At 38.0% G+C, this 22,808-nt stretch overlaps 1 protein-coding gene across 2 annotated transcripts in view; it reads left to right on the top strand.

The window, feature by feature from the left end:
* Positions 1-10,811: 10,811 nt before the first annotated feature.
* LOC150082640 (1-acylglycerol-3-phosphate O-acyltransferase ABHD5-like) overlaps positions 10,812-22,808 on the top strand; it is a 57,905-nt gene continuing 45,908 nt past the window's right edge. The window contains exon 1 of one of the 2 annotated variants that reach the window (XM_090378722.1): positions 10,812-10,843. In XM_090378722.1, coding sequence (XP_090234848.1) covers positions 10,830-10,843 — 14 coding nt within the window. In that variant the 5' untranslated portion in view covers positions 10,812-10,829. Of the gene's footprint in view, positions 10,844-22,044; positions 22,206-22,808 lie in introns of those variants that run through there. The other variant, XM_090378721.1, reaches the window with a different exon arrangement.

Below are 22,808 nucleotides of genomic sequence, written 5' to 3'. Positions count from 1 at the left end.
ATTATCTCTCTATACATTAAAAAAGTTTTCCTCCTAGTGATATTTATTCGAGCCAATGGGAGAAGAGGGTGGGGCAAATACGTCACTACAAATGTGCAGGTAAATAATTACATTGTTGTCTTCCATTGAAAGACAACTGCCTCCATAACACTCACCAACCTCATGTACGTGCTTCACTCTGTAGCATGCATGGCATCATTTGATGTTCCATTGTAATGTCAGCTGATGAAGGGACCCGATATAGTGTGTATATTTGTAAATATTTTAAATATGTGTATAGTTTGTAAATATTTTAGTTAAAAATTTTAATCCTGCTCTTTCGGATGCAACAATATTCCTCATGCATTATGGAACCCGAAGATAAAGGCCTTTTCCTAAGTGACCTATGTAAATACAGGTAATTAATTACATAGTGATGTTTATTCCACCTTGAGAATGCCACATAAGTGGGGTAGCCAGCAGGAGAAGAGGTATGTGGGTCATGTACAAGTGGGCAGGGCAATTACATCACTACAAATGCACAAGTAAATAATTACATAGGTCATTTCCTGATTAGATATTGATCATAGTGGCATATTGTTTGGGTAAGGTTCCACATCTACGCCATCAGTACTATTATGATGAATACAGAACCTCTGTAAAAACCAGAAAAGTGTTGTGTGTTGCATGTGTAGTTTAGTGTTGGGTTCTGTTGTTTGTGCTCTCTTCTTGGCTGCAGGGCCCCTAGTGGGACTCCACGTTGCCCACCACCACTGGGAGGTGAGTCAGGCCGTCTACCGTACTCTGGCTGCTCTCCATCAGGAGTCGCGTGAGCTTCTTGATGGAGAACAAAAGAAAAAACAAAAAAAAAAAGCATGAGTGAGGGAGATAACTGAAAGATGGAAATAAAAAGGGAGAGGAAGAACATCAGTGCTTTTTGACAGGTGTGTCTTACGTAGAAAAGATTTTACTTACTCCGTCATACCTCTACATTTTACGTAGAAGAGCATGTGTGGGGTTGGTGAGCAGGGGGCAAAGCCCCCTAGTTACCATTATTTTCTTATCACCATTGTTATTTATATTACCTATATTACCATTGCTATTTATATTCGACTTATGACAGAAGTACCAGAATGGAACTCATTGTAAGTCGGGGAGCATCTGTGTGTGTGTATATAACAAGTACATAATGCACAAAGTATTCACCCCATATTCCCTTGAATAAAAATCAAAAAAATTAGAAACATATCCTTTTGTATTCCTTTCCGATTTGTTAATGAGATATGGGGGAAAGAAGTACTCCCACATATGCCATCACATTAAAATCAGAAACTGTGATTCACTTAGGTTGTCATATCTCCATTCAAGTATTCTGTTGCATCCTTTTTATATCTCTTTCCAATTTTGATCCAAGAGTAAAGGAGGTGGTGTTTGCCCCATATGACAACCTAAGTGAATTGCAGTTTCTGATTTTTATACAATAGCATATGGGCATTCATCCCCTGCCTTTGCCCTCTGATTAAATCAGAGTGGGATATAAAAAAAATGTGGCAGAACATATGAATAGGGATATGACAGCCTAAGAAAATCACAGTTTCTGATTTGAACACAACAGCATATCTCTATTCATTTAATCTATTACATCCTTTTTATAGCCCTTTCCAATTTTTTCCAAGGGTAAAGGGAGGATGTTCATCCCATATGTTGTATTAAAATTGGAAACTGTGATTCACTTAGGTTTGCCATATCTCCATTCAAATGATCTGTTGCATCCTTTTTATATCCTTTTCTGATTTTAATCCAATAGCAAAAGGGGGTATTCCCCAAATATGAAGTTGTATTAAAATCACAAACGGCAAAAAGGGAGGAAGAGAATTTCCCCATATGTCATTGTATTAAAATTAGAAAATGATTCAGAATTGTTGCTCTATCTCCATCACACACATGTACATTGTACAATTAGCAGTTAGCTCATTGCGTATTTGAAGTGAACTATCCACAAGCTTGATGCAACAGTCATATAAATCACTTTGATACACTGCAGTTAAAGCAAGTGTGCCTGTTTCTTTACAACACAGAAATTAACTCCTTTTTTTTTTTATTGTTTTTTTTTATTTATTATTTTATTTAAAGTAAGGGTTTAACAAAAACTTATCTGTTAACTTTTTATGATCATGTGTCCGACATATTCCATTGTTTTCATATTTTTTGTGTTATTTTCCTGAATTTGGGGAAGGATTATATTGTCCTATGTACCTTTTCCTATCCATTTTCTCTAGCTGACAAAGATGTTTTTAATTTACATGGATTATGGGAAGTTACATCTGTTTATGTAGCTTCTAATAGATATGCTCTATTTAGGAATAGAAGTGACATTTAGGAATATTAATTATAACTAAAATTAATAAATCTGCATTATTAACAAGATATTTTCATTTTTAGCTCGCTTTTCAAAAATGGAATATGGGCTTATGGAATCACTGTGTTTTGGCTAGTGACAACGTTGCATTTCCAGTGCATTTTGGTGGAATGGCTTCTCCCTGCAGGACGAAATCATCAAAGATGGCATTTCTTCTTTTAAAAAATGGGTTTACTTCCATATGTTTCAACCCTGCCAAGGTGGGGGTCTTCAGCAATGGATATGTTTAAATACAGTACTAGATTTAATTTACATAGTTTTAAAAGTATTTCCAGTGATATTCACTAATAAGAGCTTAAAAATCATAGCAACAGAGCATGAGTTAACAGGTCAGTATTCAGATGGGAGCAGTAATGGAAATATAGTTGTGCTCCTTGGTCATATAACATTTAAAGTTTTGGTTGGTAGCTTGGGAATGCTAGTTAGAATGATGGAACAGCTTTTTTCTTATAGCTGACAGCCTTCTTAGAGCATCTTGGTTGTACAACAGTAGTTGGATTTTGGATAACTAGTTCATCTATTGTTATTATTATTATTATTATTAGCTATATGGTGTAAGGAAGCCTGAGGCTTATGCCGCACCAGCCAAAAGAAAATTCCCAAGTTACCCTGAGAGAGAGAAGTAGAAGGGAATCACTAAGAAAGAGAAGAATGATGATATCCAGCTAAGGACCCTGGGTGTTCCAAGCCCATACTCACCAGATGTGAGCCCCTGGGGTTGTTAGTTCAGCTATTATTAAATTTGATTCTGTTGTTCGGTGTGGAGGGGGGGGTTCAATTTACCTAGTAATGGTCTGCTTGAACATATTAAACTACAGGAAGGACTGTTACTTCCCCATGTTCCAATTAAATTGAGATTGAGGGAATGGTCCCTATTGATAGCATGACGTCCTGTTGCTTAGGACAGTGTTTAATCAGGTATTTTTGGCATACTTTTTGCACTCTACATTGTTCTTCTGGTGGGGTGGGTCACATAGATTGTTCTGGATTAGCTTGGAATTGCATTGGGGAAAAAAAAAAAAAAAAAAAAAAACAATTTTTATTCTCCCTGGCTATTAATTTTTTACCCTATCCCTAGAAAGCAGGGAAGAACTATTTTGCTGGAGGTTGGGCCTTCCAGAATGAACCTGTCCTTGATCATTAATGCTTCTCTTGCCGAGTGGGAGGGCAGAGATAACCACTCTTGTAGCATATAGATCTGGCCTGGCATAACTGAATCCAGCAGATTTTAAGGTGAGGCACTTTATTGGCCATTTGAAGTTTAAAATTTAGTAAAATAAACTGGCTAAAATAAAATAAACTTCAGGTGTTTAGAGCCTCATTCTTGATTAAGGTAAGCTTAGTTTGTCTTATGCACGCCATATACGTGATTATGGTTCTTTAATCGTGTATAAAAACATACAATTTCGAGAGAATAGCCAGTGAATGGGAGACCTGTTTTAAAAACTTTATTGATGAAATTAAAAATATGGAAATTGTTTTAGTTAGCACCGTCAAATGAGTGGTGAAACTATAATCTATCATTGACATGAGTATTGGAATAAAAAAAAAATAATAATAAAAAAATTGAAAGTGGTTAAAATTAAAAATTTGGAATGTTTTGAACAAAATTAGAGTGAAGATTGAGTGCCAGAAATGTTTTATGGGCATGATTATTATTATTTTTTTTTTCATATGAAAACCTCAAACATGAAATTTATTAGAAGCTGTGGTACTTAGTATGTTAGTTAAAGGTAGAGAAGATGAAATAAGGTAATTGTTGACATTAGACTTGAATTTCTATAGATTGTAATTTTCGGGAAGTACATGTGAAGGAGGTTGTTCCGGAAAGTGTAAGTTGAAGGAATAAATGAAGAAGAAAAAAGTTTTATGTTACAGTCAGTCCTCATATAACACGTGTTTACACTACACAAATTTGATCATACATGATTTATAAATAGGGGAACGATATCTTATATAACACGAACCGAATTCACTTATGCACGATTCGCCTTTGTGTTTACACGAAATGGCAGTCGAACCATTTTTACAAGAAATGGCAGAATCATCATTTCTTGTAACCCACACAATTCCAGCAATCGGTATAATCACAAGTGCAATTAGATCGAGTTTACTACCAGTTTATAACAGATTCCACTAGCAGAAATGCAACTGGAAATTGTTTTTATTGTTTTATGGTAGTAACCCCCAGAAATGTGCTTTAGTAAAATGTGAGGTGTTAATAGTGTATCTCTGCCTTTACGGTGTTGTTTATTCAGTTGCTACATGCGCGCAGCTTTGTTTATGTGTACCAAGCATGCCTCCTCACATTGTAATTGTGCTTTATTCCCTAAAAATTAGTAAAATACTTAAAAGGTGTGAAAAGGAAGCGTCCTGGTGAAGACACTGCAGATTCAGAGAGAAAAAGAAAAGCAATATCGATAAACAGAGGCAGACTGGGTCAAAAATTCTTACCCATGAAAATTTATAGTGGCCTCATACTATGGTTTATGGCCAAAATCACCCCAGCCCACCGGGGTTTCCCCGGAAAGGCTTATGGCCAGACCGCCTCTGTCGATAGAGAAAAAATATGAAATTGTGAAACGCTTTGAGCGAAATGAAAGACCATGTGATATTGCACGTGCTACACGTGCCTTAATCTTTTCCACTGGCTATGAACACAAAGCAATGACCAGTTCAACTTCTTGGTATAGTATACAGGAGAGATGGTTGTAAATGTATTATGAACAGTAAATTGTGGATTGTTATCTTTATAGCGCTCTTACTTTGTGCTTTCTACAGCAGCAGCTCTATTGCCTAAAGGCCAGAGGTCCAAACAGTTTGTACCCAGTCTCTCTCAAAATCCGTTTGTTATATGGAAATTTTATTCGCTCTGCAGAAACTATTTTAATTGGACCACCCATGGATTTGAGAATCTGTATAAGCTGAGACCTGAAAACTTTGACATTTATCTGTGTATCTATCTATCTATCTATCTCTCTGAAAGTAGTGTTGTAGTTTAACAAATTTTGTTGTAACAGAAAATTTAAATATCAAATCTATGTAATGTTTTGATATCTATTGGGACTGTGGCATATGTTTCCTTTACTGAAAGCTTTTTGCTTTCTCGCTCTTAAAATATGAATTGAATCAAGTGTTAATTTTTTATATTGAATCATTATCAGTTATATTACTTATAAGCTGTTACTCTAATGTCATTTTAATTAAAAATCTGAAATTGTCAATAAATGAATTAAATGAAGCAATAATTAAAACAATGATATATTAATATTTAAAAAGGCATTAATCATAACAGCAGCAATGCCAAAGAAGAAAATGCTTCAAATATTGAATATATGTACAATATTATTAATGATGGATTTAGATCAATATTTCAGAATGTCGAAACAATTGCATTCTTAATCATTGCCTCTAAGATTTTTTCTGCCACTGAAGTCAGACTACGCAGTCTGTAGTTACCAACTTCACTCTCAGAACTGCCTTTATGTATTGGTGATACCTTGGCACTTCTCTGATTCAGAGGAATCTATCCCAAATCCAAAGATTCCCTCATAATTAACTTCAATGGTTCAATACACACCCTGGCAGTCTCCCTCAAAACTACAGGTTATATGCCATCAACTCTGGGAGCTTGCTTGCCTTTATGCTCAAAAGTTTTTCTAATGAACACTCGTCTGTAATTATGAAATCACTAATTTCATATGGCTCAGCCTCTTCTTGGCGTGAAGGATCTTTCTTCAGTAAAGACCGATGCAAAGTGCCTATTCAATTCATCCGCAACATCAGCTGGGTTATCTAAGAATTTCCCACACCCACTGCCAAAGGTCTGATCTGATTAGCCATCTTCTTCATTCTATTCACATACATGAAAAATTCCTTGTCCTCATCCTTTGCTGTCTTAACCATGCTTTCTCATATGCAGTCTTGGCCTCCCTAACCTCATTTGTGGTACTATTGCAGATCAACTTGTACCTGTTGTAGGCTTTAGTGCTTTTCATCATTCTGTAATTATCCTGTGCTACCTTTTTCTGCTCTATTTGACTGGCCAGCTCTGCAGTCATCCATTTTGGCAACCTCCTCCATCAGTATTTTTTTAATTAGTTGGAGGATAAAATATATAAATATGTATAAAATCCAAATGATAATTTTCCCTATATGTTGAACAGAAAACAGCTGAGTTTGGATAGACTTGTTTTATGAGTCTTGTCCCAGTCCACCAGTAGTGAGCCACCCCCCTCCCAAATTTCCCTGCATAGGGAGATTGTTTCCAAGGTTTATCCCAAATCTCAGGACATCATTAGCACAGACCCTATATCCCCCACCACAATCCAAGTGGAGAAAAGCAGTGTACCAAGTTACTTGATATATGAGCACAGCAGGTCCTGTATCATCAGTATTCTTACTAAAGATTATATAAAATAATGAAGAATGCACCAGTAATACTAAGTGAGGAGCACAGCTTCCAGTGATGTTGCATTTCTTGCCTAAGTGCCATTTCCTCAAAATGTCAAAATGGCCATAGTCCTAACAGCAAACCCTAACATTAAAAGTGGAATTTGTGGAGGCCTTTTTTGTACAAACTAGCCTGTCTAGCAGGCCAGTTTGTACAAAAAAAGTTTTAACAAGTACAGTACATGGGAAGGTAACAGTCCCCTCCCTCCCCACTGGCTCAAATAATTCAAGCAGATATTCCTGTGATCCATCTAAAATCATGTTTGATAGTCAGTGAAATAGAGTTCTTATATATATTCTTTTCTGATCTCTCTATCTCTCTTTCTCCCAACAACACAGTTATCTCAGTAATAGCTAGCATAAACCAGCTATCCAGTACCCCACCATTGCTGAAGCCCAAGTGCCCAGAGAATTGCCTCCCATAGGAAAAGAACTGTTCCATTGCCAAAATGGCTGGGTGGTTCTCAGTAATAACAGGCATAATCAAATGATTTCCATATTCACCTCCCATCATTGTTACTATTTTCAGGGTAGTGATGTGTACTTCATTTCTATGTTGTCATTAATGTATATTATAAATATTGTTTATAATAGTATATTCTACAAAATGGTGATTTTTTTTTTTTTTTTGTTTAGTGCCTAATATAAGTTATGGTATTGTCTTTTTTTTTTTTTTTTTAATATATTTATATATACAAAAGGAAGAAATAGATAAAATAGAAAAACATGACTTTTTCCTTTTTTTGTTTTTTTGGAATATACTCTATATCAAGGATTCCCAAATGTTTTAGACATGTGGAGCCCCATATCAAAAAGAAAAAAACAATCCGGAGCCTTAATTTTTAAAAAATACACTAAAAATAGAAACAGTCAGTCACTAGCACCAGATCAAGTTTACTTCAAGCTTTTAGACATATATGATGCACATTGACAGTCCAAGGTCACTCAGAAAAAGCCAAATTTACTATTTACTTTTGTACACAGCATATTCTGATTCAATTTTTTAGTTTTAGAAAAAAAATATTAACATTCTAAAATTTCCTTGCGAAGCCCAAGGGCTCCACAGAGCATAGTTTGAAAAACTACACTCTATATAAGGTATTGAGAAAAAATTCCTAGTAGAAAAAATGATGAGACAAGAGTAACCAGGGGATATATCCCCCATGTGCCTTTAGTTAAAAATCAGAAAATGAATCATTAATGTATGACATTTTTTGAACATATCAATACTTCCCTTTTTTAGACCATTACCTATCTACCTTTTGGAAGATAAGGGATATATCCCTCATAAGCCCTTATGAGGGATTATTAAGCCGTGCATGCGTGTGTGTGCACGCACAAGTACTGGAGCATTGATGGAGAGGGGGCCGACAGACACTTAAGTCACTATGGGTCCAGTGTTGTATACAGGATCTCTCCCCGAGAGAGAGAGAGAGAGAGAGAGAGAGAGAGAGAGAGAGAGAGAGAGAGAGAGAGAGAGAGAGAGAGAGAGAGAGAGAGATGCATTGTAATCTACTGTAATATTTTATATTATCAGACAACCTTAAAAATTGTTTTTAATCTTTTAAGGATTTCAAATTATTTCATAGTTTTCTAATTTATTGAAGTATCATTCAGTTTGGATTTTTCATACCTACATTTTTTACTCCTGTTCATGGTTTTCACCTCTTATTCTTTTATGAAATTGAACAGTTAAAATGACAGATCGCATTTATGGAGAGCCTGTGTGGCCTCCATAAAGAAAATCCGAACAACTACAAAACATGAAGTTTGTAGGATTCCAGAATATACTCTACTTTTGAAATGGCAACTTTGTATAGACCTTTACTGCAACTTTTACAGTTGCAAGATGATATGTCTCAGCTGGCGCCTCCGTAGCCAGGTGGGAAGGAGCAGTAGTGCGTAGCACACGCTTCTTGATTAGATCGGGGTTCGAGCCCGTCACCACCAAATACGGAGGATGCGGAAAGGTCAGGGAATGACCACCGCATATCCCCGAGCAATATGGCCTTAGTTGCTAATGCTCCTAAATAACAAACAAACAAACATGTCTCAGCTTTGTTTCCCATTTACCTCGTATCCTAACAGAATTTTAATGGATTGATATGTCATTTGTTAATACAGGATGTTTCAAAAATATATGCAAAAAATTCTGGGACATATTCCAGGGTTTAAAATAAAAAGTATTCATAAACGTCTCTAGTTTTGAATGGTTACACAGCTTGGCTGAATGCAAAAAATAATTAAAATAAACATATTCATGTTTATTCTAATTTATTAGAATAGACATACGCAGGCCTAGTATGAATAAACATTTCTTATTGAATCTTATCTGATTATTCTTATTAATTTTTTCTTTTCTGTTTTTTTTTACCAGTCAAAATTCCATAGCCATATTTTTAATTCAGAACAGCCATAGCTCCGCCACCTTTGAGAATTAGACACATGTTTATATGATTTTTTTCTTTTTTTTAGACTCAAGAGTACATCCAGAATTCCTTGCACATACTTTTGAAACATCCTGCATTTGCTGCAGTTTACACTTTGCTTGGTTTTGTCATTCTGCAACTATATATATTATATATATTTTAATCCAATGATCTCCCTTTCATTTACCCACATTTTAGTAACAGCTGTTTATAACATCAAATGTTATTAGCTCTTTAAAGCTTCAGAATGGAATATTTGTTTATACAACATTTTCCATTCAAAATTACCCATAATTCACTCTTTTTCAATTTACAACTTCCTGAAGTTTGACTATTGTTTCACAGAGCATCATATCTGTTGGCTCTATTGATTTTTTTTTTTATTCATGTCACTTTTTTTCCCAATGAATTGCATGAATGATTCTGCCATTTTCGTGCTAATACTCACTTTACAGAGGTATTAAAATAATCTTCATCATTCACCATACTTAAAGTAGATTCCCTTTGTTCTATTTCGAGTTCATAGACTGCCTTGAGAAATCTGATATCTGTAAGAAAGAAAAAGGTCTTTATATAGAGGCACTGATTTCTCATAATTGTGGCATGATTGTTTAATATTTTGTTATGAGTTATTAGCATTACCATCTGCACTGAGCATGCATATCCAGTAACAGTTGAAAAAAATCTTTAATATGAAGATGTTGAGTACTGACATTTGTTTATCACAAAACAAAATAAATAAATTTTCTGCTTATACTAAGGGACAACCACATGGTCAGAGGAATTCACAAGATAGAATATAAGAAATGGTACCGTATTCAGCAGTCACTGGCTTGAACCCTGGTCACTCAAAGAATGTATACTTATGCCCCCTCACCCTGACAACAGCTACAGAATAGAGATGTTCTTTACGTAATCAGGATAGCTGCCCTCAATGGACATTTATTTTATTTACTTTTCTGCCTTTTAAATGAAATAAGAGATGTGCCATGTGAACAATTAACGAATGCCTGCATTCTGTGGCAGAGTTCATCAGCTAACTTATAATTTGGTTGTTTTTTTTGTGAAAATTTGCAGGTTTTTTTGCTTAACAAACGTAATACACAGCAAAGGAATATTTTTAAGCACTTTAAGCATGGAAGATTTGTATTTTTGTAATTATCCAAATATTTAGAAAGTTTGCCGTTAAGTCAGCCAGTGCCAAAGTAATTATCATAGAAGTGAGAGAAGTTTATACACAGAACCAGAGGATAAGTATAATTCTTGAATATTTTCTTTTGCGAGAAAAGAAAATTTTGGGAAAGTACATTATATTGCTGTGTTTTATAAATTTCACATAATACATATATTGCTATAGTTGCTGGGAATAGTGTAGTGTCATTACTCTTTTACTAGCGTATTACATGCTTGAAGAACTAATTAAATTTTTTTTTCAGATTATGCCTAAAACTAAAGCAGTAAATAATATGAGCCGGAATAGTTGGACTGCCTGCCTTGGTTTGGCACATGGTGGATTGCAATGGCGGTTCTACAAATCAAGGCCTTGTTGCATGCACAGTCCTTGGTATGTATGCAGGCTTAGTATTAGAATTAGTAATGGCATATGATGCAAAAAAAAAAAAAAAATTTATATAGCATCAGCCAAAAAAAAAAACCATCGTCCATAATTTCTTGGACCATAACACTACAGGAGATGCCTTCTTGTGTGCTAGGTGCAAAGTAAATGAGGAATTTGGTGCAAGTTTAGCATTTTGTTGGATGATATTTGCTGTATTGTTTTAGGTTCATCAGCAACTTAGGCTATATTGCTCTATATATATATAATGTCCGTAAATTGCGTGTGTTCAACAGGTGATTTGCCTGCTTGCTGGACATAAAACCCGATTTCTGGGAGAAAAAATTATGCACTCGCCAGAGACCATCTAACTCAGCCACGTGATAAAAGCCCATAAAAATTATGTTATTGGTGGGATTTGAACGCAACTCTTTTCCACCCACTTGGGGAAAGACAGACATTCTACCAAATGTGCTTGAAGAGGGTGCTCTAAAATGAATGAAATCAGGGGCCTCAGCTCTCACATTAAGCTCCTACCCTCGTGCATCTGGCTGCATGGTGGGATCACCGTGAGCAGGACCAAGAATAACTATCTCCCACAGGAAGTACTTTTATTTTGATGACTTCTCAGAGAATTGGGATTGGTTGTTGCACGGTTTTAGGTGCATCAACAACTTATGCTGTATTGGACTGTATATTGTTTGTAAATTGCATGTATTCTGTGGTTGATTTTCTGGACAAAAAACCAGAGTTTCTGGAAGAAAACCATGGAACCCTCATTTGAGAGCAACTAACAGTCACGTAAAGTTTAAGGCAAATCACTCAGACCTTTACAGAACTCTGTATTTAGTAATAGTAATGGGGAGACTGTTTGGACATGGGAATGTTTAGAAAATGCACAGTGGCAATTAAAAGCATGGAGAATCTAAATTTTTTGTGCATAGGAATAATTTTCTAGTCATACAAATCATGTAATCGCAGTGAGACACCAGATTCCAAATTACTATGCAACAAAAAATTTTGATTATCTGTTTAATTGCCACTGTGCATTTTCTAAACATTCCCCTGTGAATAAATGCCCGAAAATTTCTTTTGTCTCGGCAGAAAGCATTTGTCAACTTGAGCTAGTGGTGAGAATCGAACACTGCTTCAAATAATATTTCCCTTTGTGCAACATATGAGGGAAATATTTGTATCACATACTTGTAAAACGTTTTGCTTCACGAATCAAAATTATTTCAATAGCAAAAAATACATCCAAAAGTAAGGTACAAATAGGCATTGCATGCAAAAAATCATGGGTCAACAATCTTTTACATTGCAAGTGTCATTTTGTTAAAAATAAAAAAAACATGCATGCCACTAGACAAGTGCATGAACATAGAAAAAAAACAGTTTAGGGCTGCCGAAGAACTAACATATGCCCATGGGTATTATGTCCATAAATTTCATCTGTTCTGTGGTTGATATACCCAAGTTTCGATGGGGAAAAAAATCTTGCTATCTGCACCTGAGGCCGACTAACTCAGTCACGGAGTGAAAAAAGCCTATAAAAACTCGTTTCATTGGAGAATTGAAGATCTTTTGCCATATTCTTGACTGCCCATCAGCATGAAATAGCAGGAGCCTGGGCTGTTCAGTCCAGGCAACGTTTTTCCAATCTTCCATTGTTATTGTTGATGTTAAATATTCTTTTAGTGGCACAGTGCACAGGTATATCCAGAAATGAAAATTATTTAAAATAATTAATACTTCAACCTGCGCGAGTGTAATTTGCCTTTAAGTTCTTAAAGTATTACAGATTATTCTCAGAAGTTTTGTGGTACTTCCTGTACTATTTCGGTTACTGCAAAGACAGCATAACTGGTAAAATATGGTGGCTTCACTTACGTAGTCGTTAATTTGATTACACAACTGGGGCAATTATAGAGTTTAATTCCAATTGCCCCAGTTGTGTAATCAAATTAACGACTCTATGTAAGTAAAGCCACCATATTTTACCAGTTAGGTATATTTCTGTCATGTATATTACCTGTATATTTCTATCAGGAGTGAGTTATATTTCTTTAACAAGAGATCCAGGAATGGTGTACTCTTTTCTTACTCAGTTTCTATTTTAAATTGTGTGGATGTAAAGTATTTAGATAAATGTGAAAGTTGTTTAATTCTTCTAATCCATATGGCCAAGTGGTTAGAATGTTCCCGATTAAATTGTCTAATTGCACATCTTCAAATGTGCCCATGAAGATCATCCTATATCTCCCAAATTAGTGAACAGATCAAAAACATAGCCAAAAATATGGTAAAAACCCCCATTCCTGTCGAAGACCCTTTTCACTAAACACTCAGTGTATAATTTATAATGCAGCAAAGATTGCCAAAATTGTGTATTGGGCAAACTGGTAGATTATTCAAAAGAAAGAAAGAATTATAAATATAAAATATAATGCCCATGCCTAATAAAAGCGGATCATGCATTCAACACCTGGTAAGTATTAGAACAGATAAAAAAAAAAAAAAACATTTTATTACTTATACCTCGAAAAAAGACCCTCCCCCGTTTCTAACTTTCAAGTATAAACTATGATTGGCCCCAGGAGACCTTAACTGGGGTTTTTATTCAAAAATTCTTAGACATGTTCTATTTCTCCTATATATAAGTACTAAATGAGTGATGGGCAACTGAACTGCAAGTTAGAAGGTCACATGCTAGCATGATTTGCCAAACATTTTAATTTACAGTATTTAAAAAATCAAAACTCCACGATGCATTTCAATTCGAGCATCTTGCAAGCATAGTTGTAGTATGCAGCGGAGTGTTGCATTCCTGATTGTTGATATATTGATATGAATGCGTGTAATACCCGAAATTTCAATCGCCATGCTATTTGCATTTGGTTCTTCCATTATTATTATTATTCATATGGTGCAAGGAAGTCTGAGGCTTATGCTGCACCATCCAAAAAAAAAAAAAAAATCTCGAGTTACCCCAAGAAACAGAGAGAGAGAGAGAACTAGAAAGGAATCGCCAAGAAAGAGAAGAATGATGATATCCAGCTGAGGCCCTGGGTGTGCCAAGCCCATACTCACCATATGTGAGCCCCTGGGGCAATATGTACAAACAAATATTTTCTAAAATGAAATATAGTATGTGTTAAATCCATTAAGGAATAGGCTAACAAGAGAATTCCAAGTCGTGGATGTGGTTAAAAGTAGCAAATCTCTAGGTTTACTAAATCTCTAGATTCAGTAAACCTAGAGATATTCAGCATCAAGGAAGCAATTAAAAATTCTTACACTTCATTAGCAAAAATTACATTTGAAATGTATCATTAAATATTATTATTACAACATGTATATAAATAAATATATTTAGAATTGATTTTAAAAATTAAAGATCCCTGAATAAGTTTTTTATTTATTAATTACATTCTACAAAATTTACAATAGCTACACTACAGAGTAATAGCTAATAGGTAACGAGCTTCCCACTTTGAAACCTCCAAGGTTTAAAAGTGAAACTTTTAAATGGGCAACTCTCCACAGATACATAGAGGGTCCTGGGTGATCCCAAAGTAGGTGAGTTTGGCATTAAATGCACCATGCCCATGAGGAGGAACTTTGCATGGAGTCCTGGGTGGAACCAGGTCGGGGAGTTGGGGTAAAACCTGTCAACTGTCTGGATGAACTTTTTAGCGAACTCCCCCTTCGTCGAGGCCAGCCATCTGGTTTGCCATGCCTGCCACAGGTGTCTTTAGAGTCTTGCTTTTTCCAGTTTTTGGTCATCCGGATCAAGTGAAATCTAGGAGGGTGGATCCTTTAGATAGGTGGTACAATATGCCAGTTCTGATTACTTCAAGGTCGAGTGGGAGAGCCCCTGCCAGGACCTGTAGAGCGTGGGTGATGGTAAGTAGAATGATTCTTTGGATTGTGTCCAGAAGGTGTGTGTTGACTACAGGGGTGGCTTTGTGGAACCAAACAGGTGTGAATTATAATTGGAATAAGGGTGGCCTTGTAGGAAAGTGACAGGGTTTCTCTGCTGAGGTCCCAGTCCCTTCTGGAGACTAGCAACCATAGCCGAGTGTTTCTGAATCTTGTCTCTAGTGTACATTAGATGTGGTCGGAAAGAGATGGGAGTCCAAGATAACCCCCAGGTATTTAATTTGTATGGACAATTTAATAGTTTTACCTTCAGTTTTAATCTGTGGTCTACGGGGGTCAAGGTTTACTTTGAGCAATATTGATGAAGTCTTATTGGATGAGATCCTGAGAAAATGGGTTGCAGCCCAAGTTTGCAACAAGTCGAGTGCCCTAATTGCCATTATCTCCAGCTGGACTTGAGAGTTCATCGCCACAGTAAGAATGAGGTCTGCAAAGGCATGGGATCTCACTTCTCCCAGGTCCAGCACCAGGAATTCGTCTAGGATGAGGTTCCAAAGGATTGGCCCCAGAATGGAGCCCTGGGGGCACCCGCTAAAGACTGGTTTGGTGAGCTTGCTGTAGGAAGCATTTACTTCTATCTTCCTGTTGGATAAGTATGTTTTGATGACACAGGTTGATTGGCACGTGTGGTTTTCTCAGTCTGACAAGGACAATCGGCAACCATAAGGTATCGAACACCCCTGCAAAGTCGATTGATATGACCAGAAACTACTTGTCGGAGCTTGTAGCCGCAGTTATAAGCGTCTGAAGGGCGTCGATAGAGTGGCCTGGTTTGAAGCCAAATTGTTTTGGTGATAAGAGATTCGCTTCATTATAGTGTGAATTCTGATGTGCAACATCCTTTCTAATAGTTTGCTGGCAATCGGCCTATAGGAGTCTGGATTTGCAACTGGTTTGGTAGGGTTCTTCAAAATCCGTTTTAGGGCGGCACCTCCATAGCCAGGTGGGAAGGAGCAGCAGTGCGTAGCACACGCTTCTTGATTAGACTGGGGTTCGAGCCCATCACCACCAAATACGGAGGATGCGGAAATGTCAGGGAATGACCACCGCATATCCCAGAGCAATATGGTCTTAGTTGCTAATGTTCCTAAAAACCAAATCACAAACAACCATTTTAGGTTTGCTATTCTCCAGTCAGATGGGAAGAAGCCGGTTTTGAGGCAACAGTTAAATAGAGTGAGTAGGAGTTTTTGTGCTATTTCAACAGTACATTTAATTATTTCTGGCTCTATTAGGTCCAGACCCGGGAATCTGCGGTTTTTCATCAGTGCTGTAAACGCCTTGTGGTCGGGTTTACTGGTTGTTGGAAGATGACATTTCAGATGTTCCCAATTGACTGATCCCATGTAGTGGCTGTGGGGATCAAGTAGACGTAATTACCTTCCTTCTGGGGAGTTCGTTGGTGGTGACTATACACCACCCCCCAGGGGTCAGCGTTCCCTGCCTCAGCCACTACATTTTCCCAGGATTTTGGTTGACTGATTAGATTTGTGTAGCAGTTCCTTGCTTCTCTATACAATTGTCTTAAGGCCACCGCAGGTGGCCATGATCGTCTGTATCTCTGTTGTCCACCATGACGTCGCCCCTGGGGCCAGCATCTTTCTCTTGACTGCTTCGCTAGTCTGGGTTATCATTCTGGTCACCTTCCTTTGCAGGTCGTCCAGATCCATGTGAGATGTGTTTTGCTGCTGGGTTCTAGCATCTGTAGTTAGCAGTTCCTTGAAGAGGTCCCAATTTGCTTTGCTGATGGAACATCTGTTTAGCTGTTGCTTGATTATTAGAGTTCTAGTTAGGGATCGAAGTATTTTTTTGAAAGGTAATCACGCTGTGATCAGACGTCCAGGTGTTTTGAACCGTCCAGTCGAAGATGTAACCACTGATGTTCCTTGTAGCAAGGGTGACCTCAATGTTTGCTTCCCATAGAGTGTTACAATAGGTAGGGAGTTGATTTGGCATGTTAAGCATAGCCAATGGAGAGTTTCCCAGGTACTCCTCTAGGAGCTGGCCATTTCTAGTTCCTCGCCAACCCAGGGTGGCACTGGCCTATATGGGTGAGCAACAATTGACATCCGCCCCCACAATAATTCTCTGGTTTGGGAGTGCATCCACAAGACTTTGTAAGTACCTGGTAGCAAACATAATTTCGTCACCCGGTTGACAGTACAAGGCAACAAAATGTTTCAAGTGGGCTGATGAAATGGGCAAATGCAGCCTGGGCCGTATAGAAGTGGTTTAGTCTAGTTACTGCAAGACTAGGATTACGGACGACAACAGCCGCCCATGGGGTGTCGTCATCTACTTGAATGACTATAAGTCGTGGGATAGCCTCTGACCTGTTTATAGGGCTCTTGCAGGATTAAGATGTCTACATTTTCCCCTTGCTTTCAGAGTTGTTCTGCCACTGCTCTTGCCTGTGTTTTGTTGGAAGATTTTTAGCATGGTGGAGTTGTATTTTTTAAGGTGTGTCCGATAATCTATTGTTTTTTTGTGGAAACTCTTTACCTTCATGTATGTGGGGCATTTCGGGTCCCCAATTGAGTGGGCGTGATCAATCTTCACGGTTTTGCAATTTGCACAGGTTGGCTCTTTTGTCTTATTCGGGCAGTTGGTGAAATCATGCCCCTTCTCAGAGCAGTGACTGCAAGTGGCCGAATTTGCAGCACCAACAACATTTAGGGATGGCCACATGTTCCCTGAAGCAAGCGGTGATCTCCCTATTCGATGTAGACCATGGACTGCTGTTTAAGCACTTTCCAGGTGGGTAGTGTTAATTCCACAATTCAGTTTTTGTTTGTACCAGGTAGAATATTTTGTTGAACTAATCTTTGTTGCTCTCCCTGTGGGATAATGCCTTGGGAGGTTCCGTTGAAAGATTTCCTAGGCCAGTTGTTGCGGTGAAAGGTCTTTATCGACATCAAATATTAATATGGAGGGACCTTTACTTTTCGGTGGTTCTGTAGTGAGTCCCAGGGAAGGAAATTCTGCATTTGGAATTATGATGTCTACGTCTGCTTTTGTCTCAGTTTCAATTAGTATTCCTGCATTTACAGTTTTCCTAATCACCCTGATTTTAGTGGTTTTAAAGTCATCTTTGAGGCTGATCATAACTAGCCTTTATGTCTTCACTCGTATGAGCTTCGTCTGTTGGTCTGAAGATGACCATGTTTGGGGTTGTAAACAAAGATTTTCTTGATTGTTGTCCTTTAGGCACTGTCCTGTTATTTGAGTTCCTCAGTGCTTCGGCATACGAGGGGGCGCGCTGTGGCATTTGTTTCGCGCTTCCTTCCAGGAAGGCTTCACGTTTGGCTTGCTCCTGCATAAGGTGTTCATTGATGAGTATAGTCTCCATCTTGTTCCAGATAGTAATTATATCGCCAATAAGTCCTGTCGTTAACCTGGTGGTGGGGGTTTAGCCATTTGCTGTTCGAGCTGCATACGTAGAGTAAGCATTTTCTCTAAAGTTGTTCCATCCGGATCCGGCAAGGGGGGAGGGACTTGGGTTGTTTGGCCCCTTGCTCCGAGAAATTTGGCTGAGCACAACTAGTTTTGCTGGGATCCTTAGGTTCAGTCGCACTTCTTGTCTCCCGGTCACTCTTGGAAACTATAATTTTGTTGCGCTTTTTATATGGTTGCTCTAGCTTACCATCATCAGCATTGTTAGGTGTTACATCAATGTCCTCTGCAACCTGTTCTTGCTGTGTGTACTTAAGAAACATGATTTCAGGGTTTGATATTTTCCAGAAAATCGAGGTTAAACGTTGCGACTAGGAAGAGGTAGGCAAATGGAGTTGTTTGGTGCGCACGTCTGGAGCCGAATAGTCCTTCGGCTGAGTTTTGAGCTAACCACCACAGGTCTTGTGAGAGGGAATACCCAAGTGAAGAAATGCCCCTAGGAGAACAGGACTGCTTTCTTCCAATGTTTTCTGTGGCGAGAAAACACAGTGGTATTACTAATTTTACTGTTAGATTTGCTGAAACAAAGTTGGCCCAACTCCTCGAAAAATTTATGAAGGAGGAAGGGAAAACAAGAAGACATGATTAAGTTCAGTAAATAGCACGTTTCAAGTCGCAAAATAGTTGGGGCGCTGTTCCAGCCCAGGCACACATGGGGGAACTTCCCCAGTCAGTAGAAACCTTTCACGTGGCTCCAAGAGTTATAACTTCAGCCACTTCAGTGACTTGTCTATGGCGGTGTGGTGACCAAATCCATAGACAAATCTTCCAAATAAGTAACGTACAAGATCTCGAATAAACTTCCCAAATAAAAAAAAAAAAACTCACCACCGATGAAACGACTTATAAGACACATTTCAACAGAGCGACGAGCAACATGGCCGTTTACAAGGCAACCATATTTGCGATCCCATCAGATAATGATTGCAAGCTTATAAGGCCTATCAATAATTAATTGAGGTTAAATAGAGATGTACCTGCGATGCCAGTCTACGTGTGTAGCACAGTGGTATCGTCACTGTACTCCCCACACCGGGTGGAAAAGGCCTGGGTTCGAATTCCGTCGATGACGCGAGGAACTTTAATGGGCTTTTTTCACTCCGTGGCTGAGTTAGTCGGTCTTAGGCGTAGATAGCAAGGTTTTCCTCCCAGAAATTGGGGTTTTTTTTCGACCAGCAAACAGGCAAATCGACCAGAGACACGCAATTTATAGACAAATATATGGGTAGATGTAAGAAATTATGGGTGGCCCTAATATAATGTTTTGTACCTGCGATACCGCGCCTACTGCGTGCTGTTTAACTAAAGTTTATCAACACTTTTCGCAAAAAACTGCGTATTTTACTGAAAAAGCAATAATTCACCATGAATTGATAACAGCGTTTCCGAAGCGACCTCTATTATGTTTAGGTAGGTGGTAGACATCAAAGTGCCCGGTACATGGATGACTGGACCCAGAGTATCCGAGCAGAACATCGCCCAAAGCATGACACTGCCGCCACCGCCGGCTTGTATTTGTCCCATGGTGCGTCCAGGCTCCATCACTTCCCCAGGTAAACGGCGCATACGTATCCGGCCGGCCACATGGTGCAACAGGAAACGTGATTCATCGGACCAGACGACCTTCGAGTTCCCATATAAGGCGCTGTCGAGAGTGAATCGTCGTTAGCTGGGCACTCGGAGCGACAACGCACCCCCATTTTCAGCAGGGTTCGATGTAGTGTTGTGACACATTACTTCGTCACCAGCATTCCAATTACTGGCTAATTGCGCCACAGTTGCCCTTCTGTTGCCTCGTACCATCCGGGAGAGCCTTCGTGTCTCGATGACCCCTGGTCGTCCAACTTCCCTCTCTCTCTCAGGGTAAGTTGTGGATTTTTTTTTGCCTGGTGCAGCGTAAGCCTCAGGCTTCCTTGCACTATATGGCTAATGATAATAATAACCACTCGCCGGCGGTTCGTGGGTTTTCCTTCCTCGGACCACTTTCGGTAGGTACTAACTACGGCTGACCGTGAGTATCCCACCAGCCGTCCCGTTTCGGTTATGCTCTGACCCAGTCGTCTGGCCATTACAATAATTTGGCCTTTGTCGAACTCCCTTAAGTCGGCTGCTTTTCTGAAGAACAACAGTAACACTGATTAACGGAGCTCAGTATCAGGTGTTTTTCATAACGTGTTCCGACCAGCGGACACGCCATAGTTCACCTTCGATTTGTATGACGACTCGCTGGTTGTAATGTTTTGGCTCATCGTTGTATATACACAATTTTATATATACATTCTCATGTGTGTGTGTGCTTATAATTTCTTTTAAGAGAGGAAACATCTTACATATGCAAACAATTGGGAGGTATCTTTAAAAAAATTACATCGTACAAATTTATTGGAGCAACTCCTATGTTCATCTGTCCATAGAAATTAAAATGCCATTGAGACAATGTGAGAATAATAAAAGTTACAGAATAAATTTCTACCTAAACAGCAACAGTGATTGTAAAATTTATTAAAACTCGAGAAAGCTATAATGAAAACTGACTATAACTAAAATTAAACAAATAACCGAATAACATTATAATAAAACTTACTCAATTAAAAAATATAGGACAGGTAAATGTCCGGTATTTGTTTACCAGACGGTAACTTCGACTATCGAACTGTCCAGGTAAAAACTGACCCGTGGCAACCGTAGTCTGCGAGGACCGACGGTTAGTTTGGTATAGTTGATAAAGATCACATGGAGATCGTTCTGCAATCTGGTATGGGTTCCAGAAATTATAGTTTCGTCTTTCATGTGTGTGCGTGTGGGGGAGAGAGAGCTACTCTCCACTGTTCCACCAGTGAATAAAGAATAAATGTAACTTTTTATTCCTGTATTTTTTTATTTTTTCACAATCTATATTAGAAGCGATATCATCGTGAAAAATATGATCCAATACCTTCAATTTAACTAACGAGATAAAATTTAAAAAAAAAATCATATTTACCAATATAATTTTTTGAATCAGTACATTATCAGCAGGGTTTTCCAACTTTTGCTCCGTAACTTGTCAAACTGGTCAGTGCGAGACTTGACAAAAAAAAGTATGTTTTATTTTGGTAGGCAACAATTCCATGAACAGGAATGTGAAAATTCAATATACTGTACTTATAACCTCTTAATGTATTCTACATACTGTACGTTAAGCACAAGTACATTATTAATATATTTGTATGTATATTTTAATATTTGTTGTGGTCTGTGGCTTCAGACTTCAATATAAAAGTGGTTTGTATTAGAGAAAGGTTGGGAAATACTACATGCTAAGGTGATCCTGAGGTAACATGTGCGCAGACAGAAATTCGCACAGTGCAAGATGGAGCCCGTACGCTGCCACAGAATGTGCACAGCCCATTGTTAGCTGCTGAGCTGTTATTCGGCTGTAATAAAATCAGTTACAGTGAAGTTGTAAATTCTTCTGTCCTCGGACATTCAGAGTATAAAAGGACATTTATGTATTTTTGTACGACGGTGTACAGTATTTTGAATAGCAGTTTATGTATTTTTGTACGACGGTGTACAGTATTTTGAATAGCAGTGGCAATTACTTTCAAAATATATTTGTACGTAATTCCAAATTACAGAGGGCGCTATAAGTTCAAACCTTTCGATTTATCATAATTGCTATGAGATTTACTGATTGTCGAATAACTAGGCTTGTGTTAGATTTTTATCAAAAATGATGTACTTGCAGTAAGTACTATTCTATGCATGCCCCTGACAGATTTTTGAATTTTACCTTTTTAACCTTTAATGCAGATTGATATGTTTATTATTTGAATCGCATGCACTTTGTGAACTGAGGGAGTGGGTTAGAAAATAATGAGACTGTAAATGGAAAGTAATATTTTCGTTGGAATAAATATTAACCGAACAATCGTTCAATGATGGCAACCGCTCGTCAACCGAGATCACCCCGTTGTTCTCGGGTCGTCACAAGGTAAATGTCATTGTTTTTGTTCTTTAAAGTATTGTATTCTCTCACTAATCATACTTTACCATGGGTTCATAGAATAGAGAACAAAAGTGGCCTCGCTAATTATTTACTACTCACTGGTCAAAAATATAATCCGACGTACATTACACCCATTCCTCTCTGTATGAGTTTTCGTTTATATGAGACATGGCTTTATATACTTTTATTTTTTATTCATATATATATATATATATACACCCCACGCTAAGCTGTCAGCTGCAATTTATATGGCAGGATTCATTGTATTTATGTCTTCATTTCAGTGGAGTTGTGCTATCATTTGGGAGCTGTGCTACATATTATACAGCCTACGTCTTTATCGTTTTACCCAAATCCCGTGCGTGAATTTTTACCTTTAATATCACGATTTAACCCGTGCACATGGTTTCACAACACTATTCTGTGAAATGAAGAAATTCAAATTATTAATTCGTACAGTACCGGCACCTGTCTCTTATACCTGTATTGTGTATTTATATATAGAAGTGTGTTCACTGGCTGATTTGTATGTTGTACTGGTTGAAATCCCTTTTTGAACTCATGATAAAAACCTGTTTCTTCTGCCTG

The sequence above is a fragment of the Mastigoproctus giganteus genome, chromosome 7 (assembly GCF_048544385.1).
Source record: "Mastigoproctus giganteus isolate SK-2022 chromosome 7, ASM4854438v1, whole genome shotgun sequence".
Taxonomy (NCBI): Eukaryota; Metazoa; Arthropoda; class Arachnida; order Uropygi; family Thelyphonidae; genus Mastigoproctus; species Mastigoproctus giganteus.
Note: the sequence above shows the minus strand (reverse complement) of the source record. Positions and strands in the feature narration are given on the sequence as shown.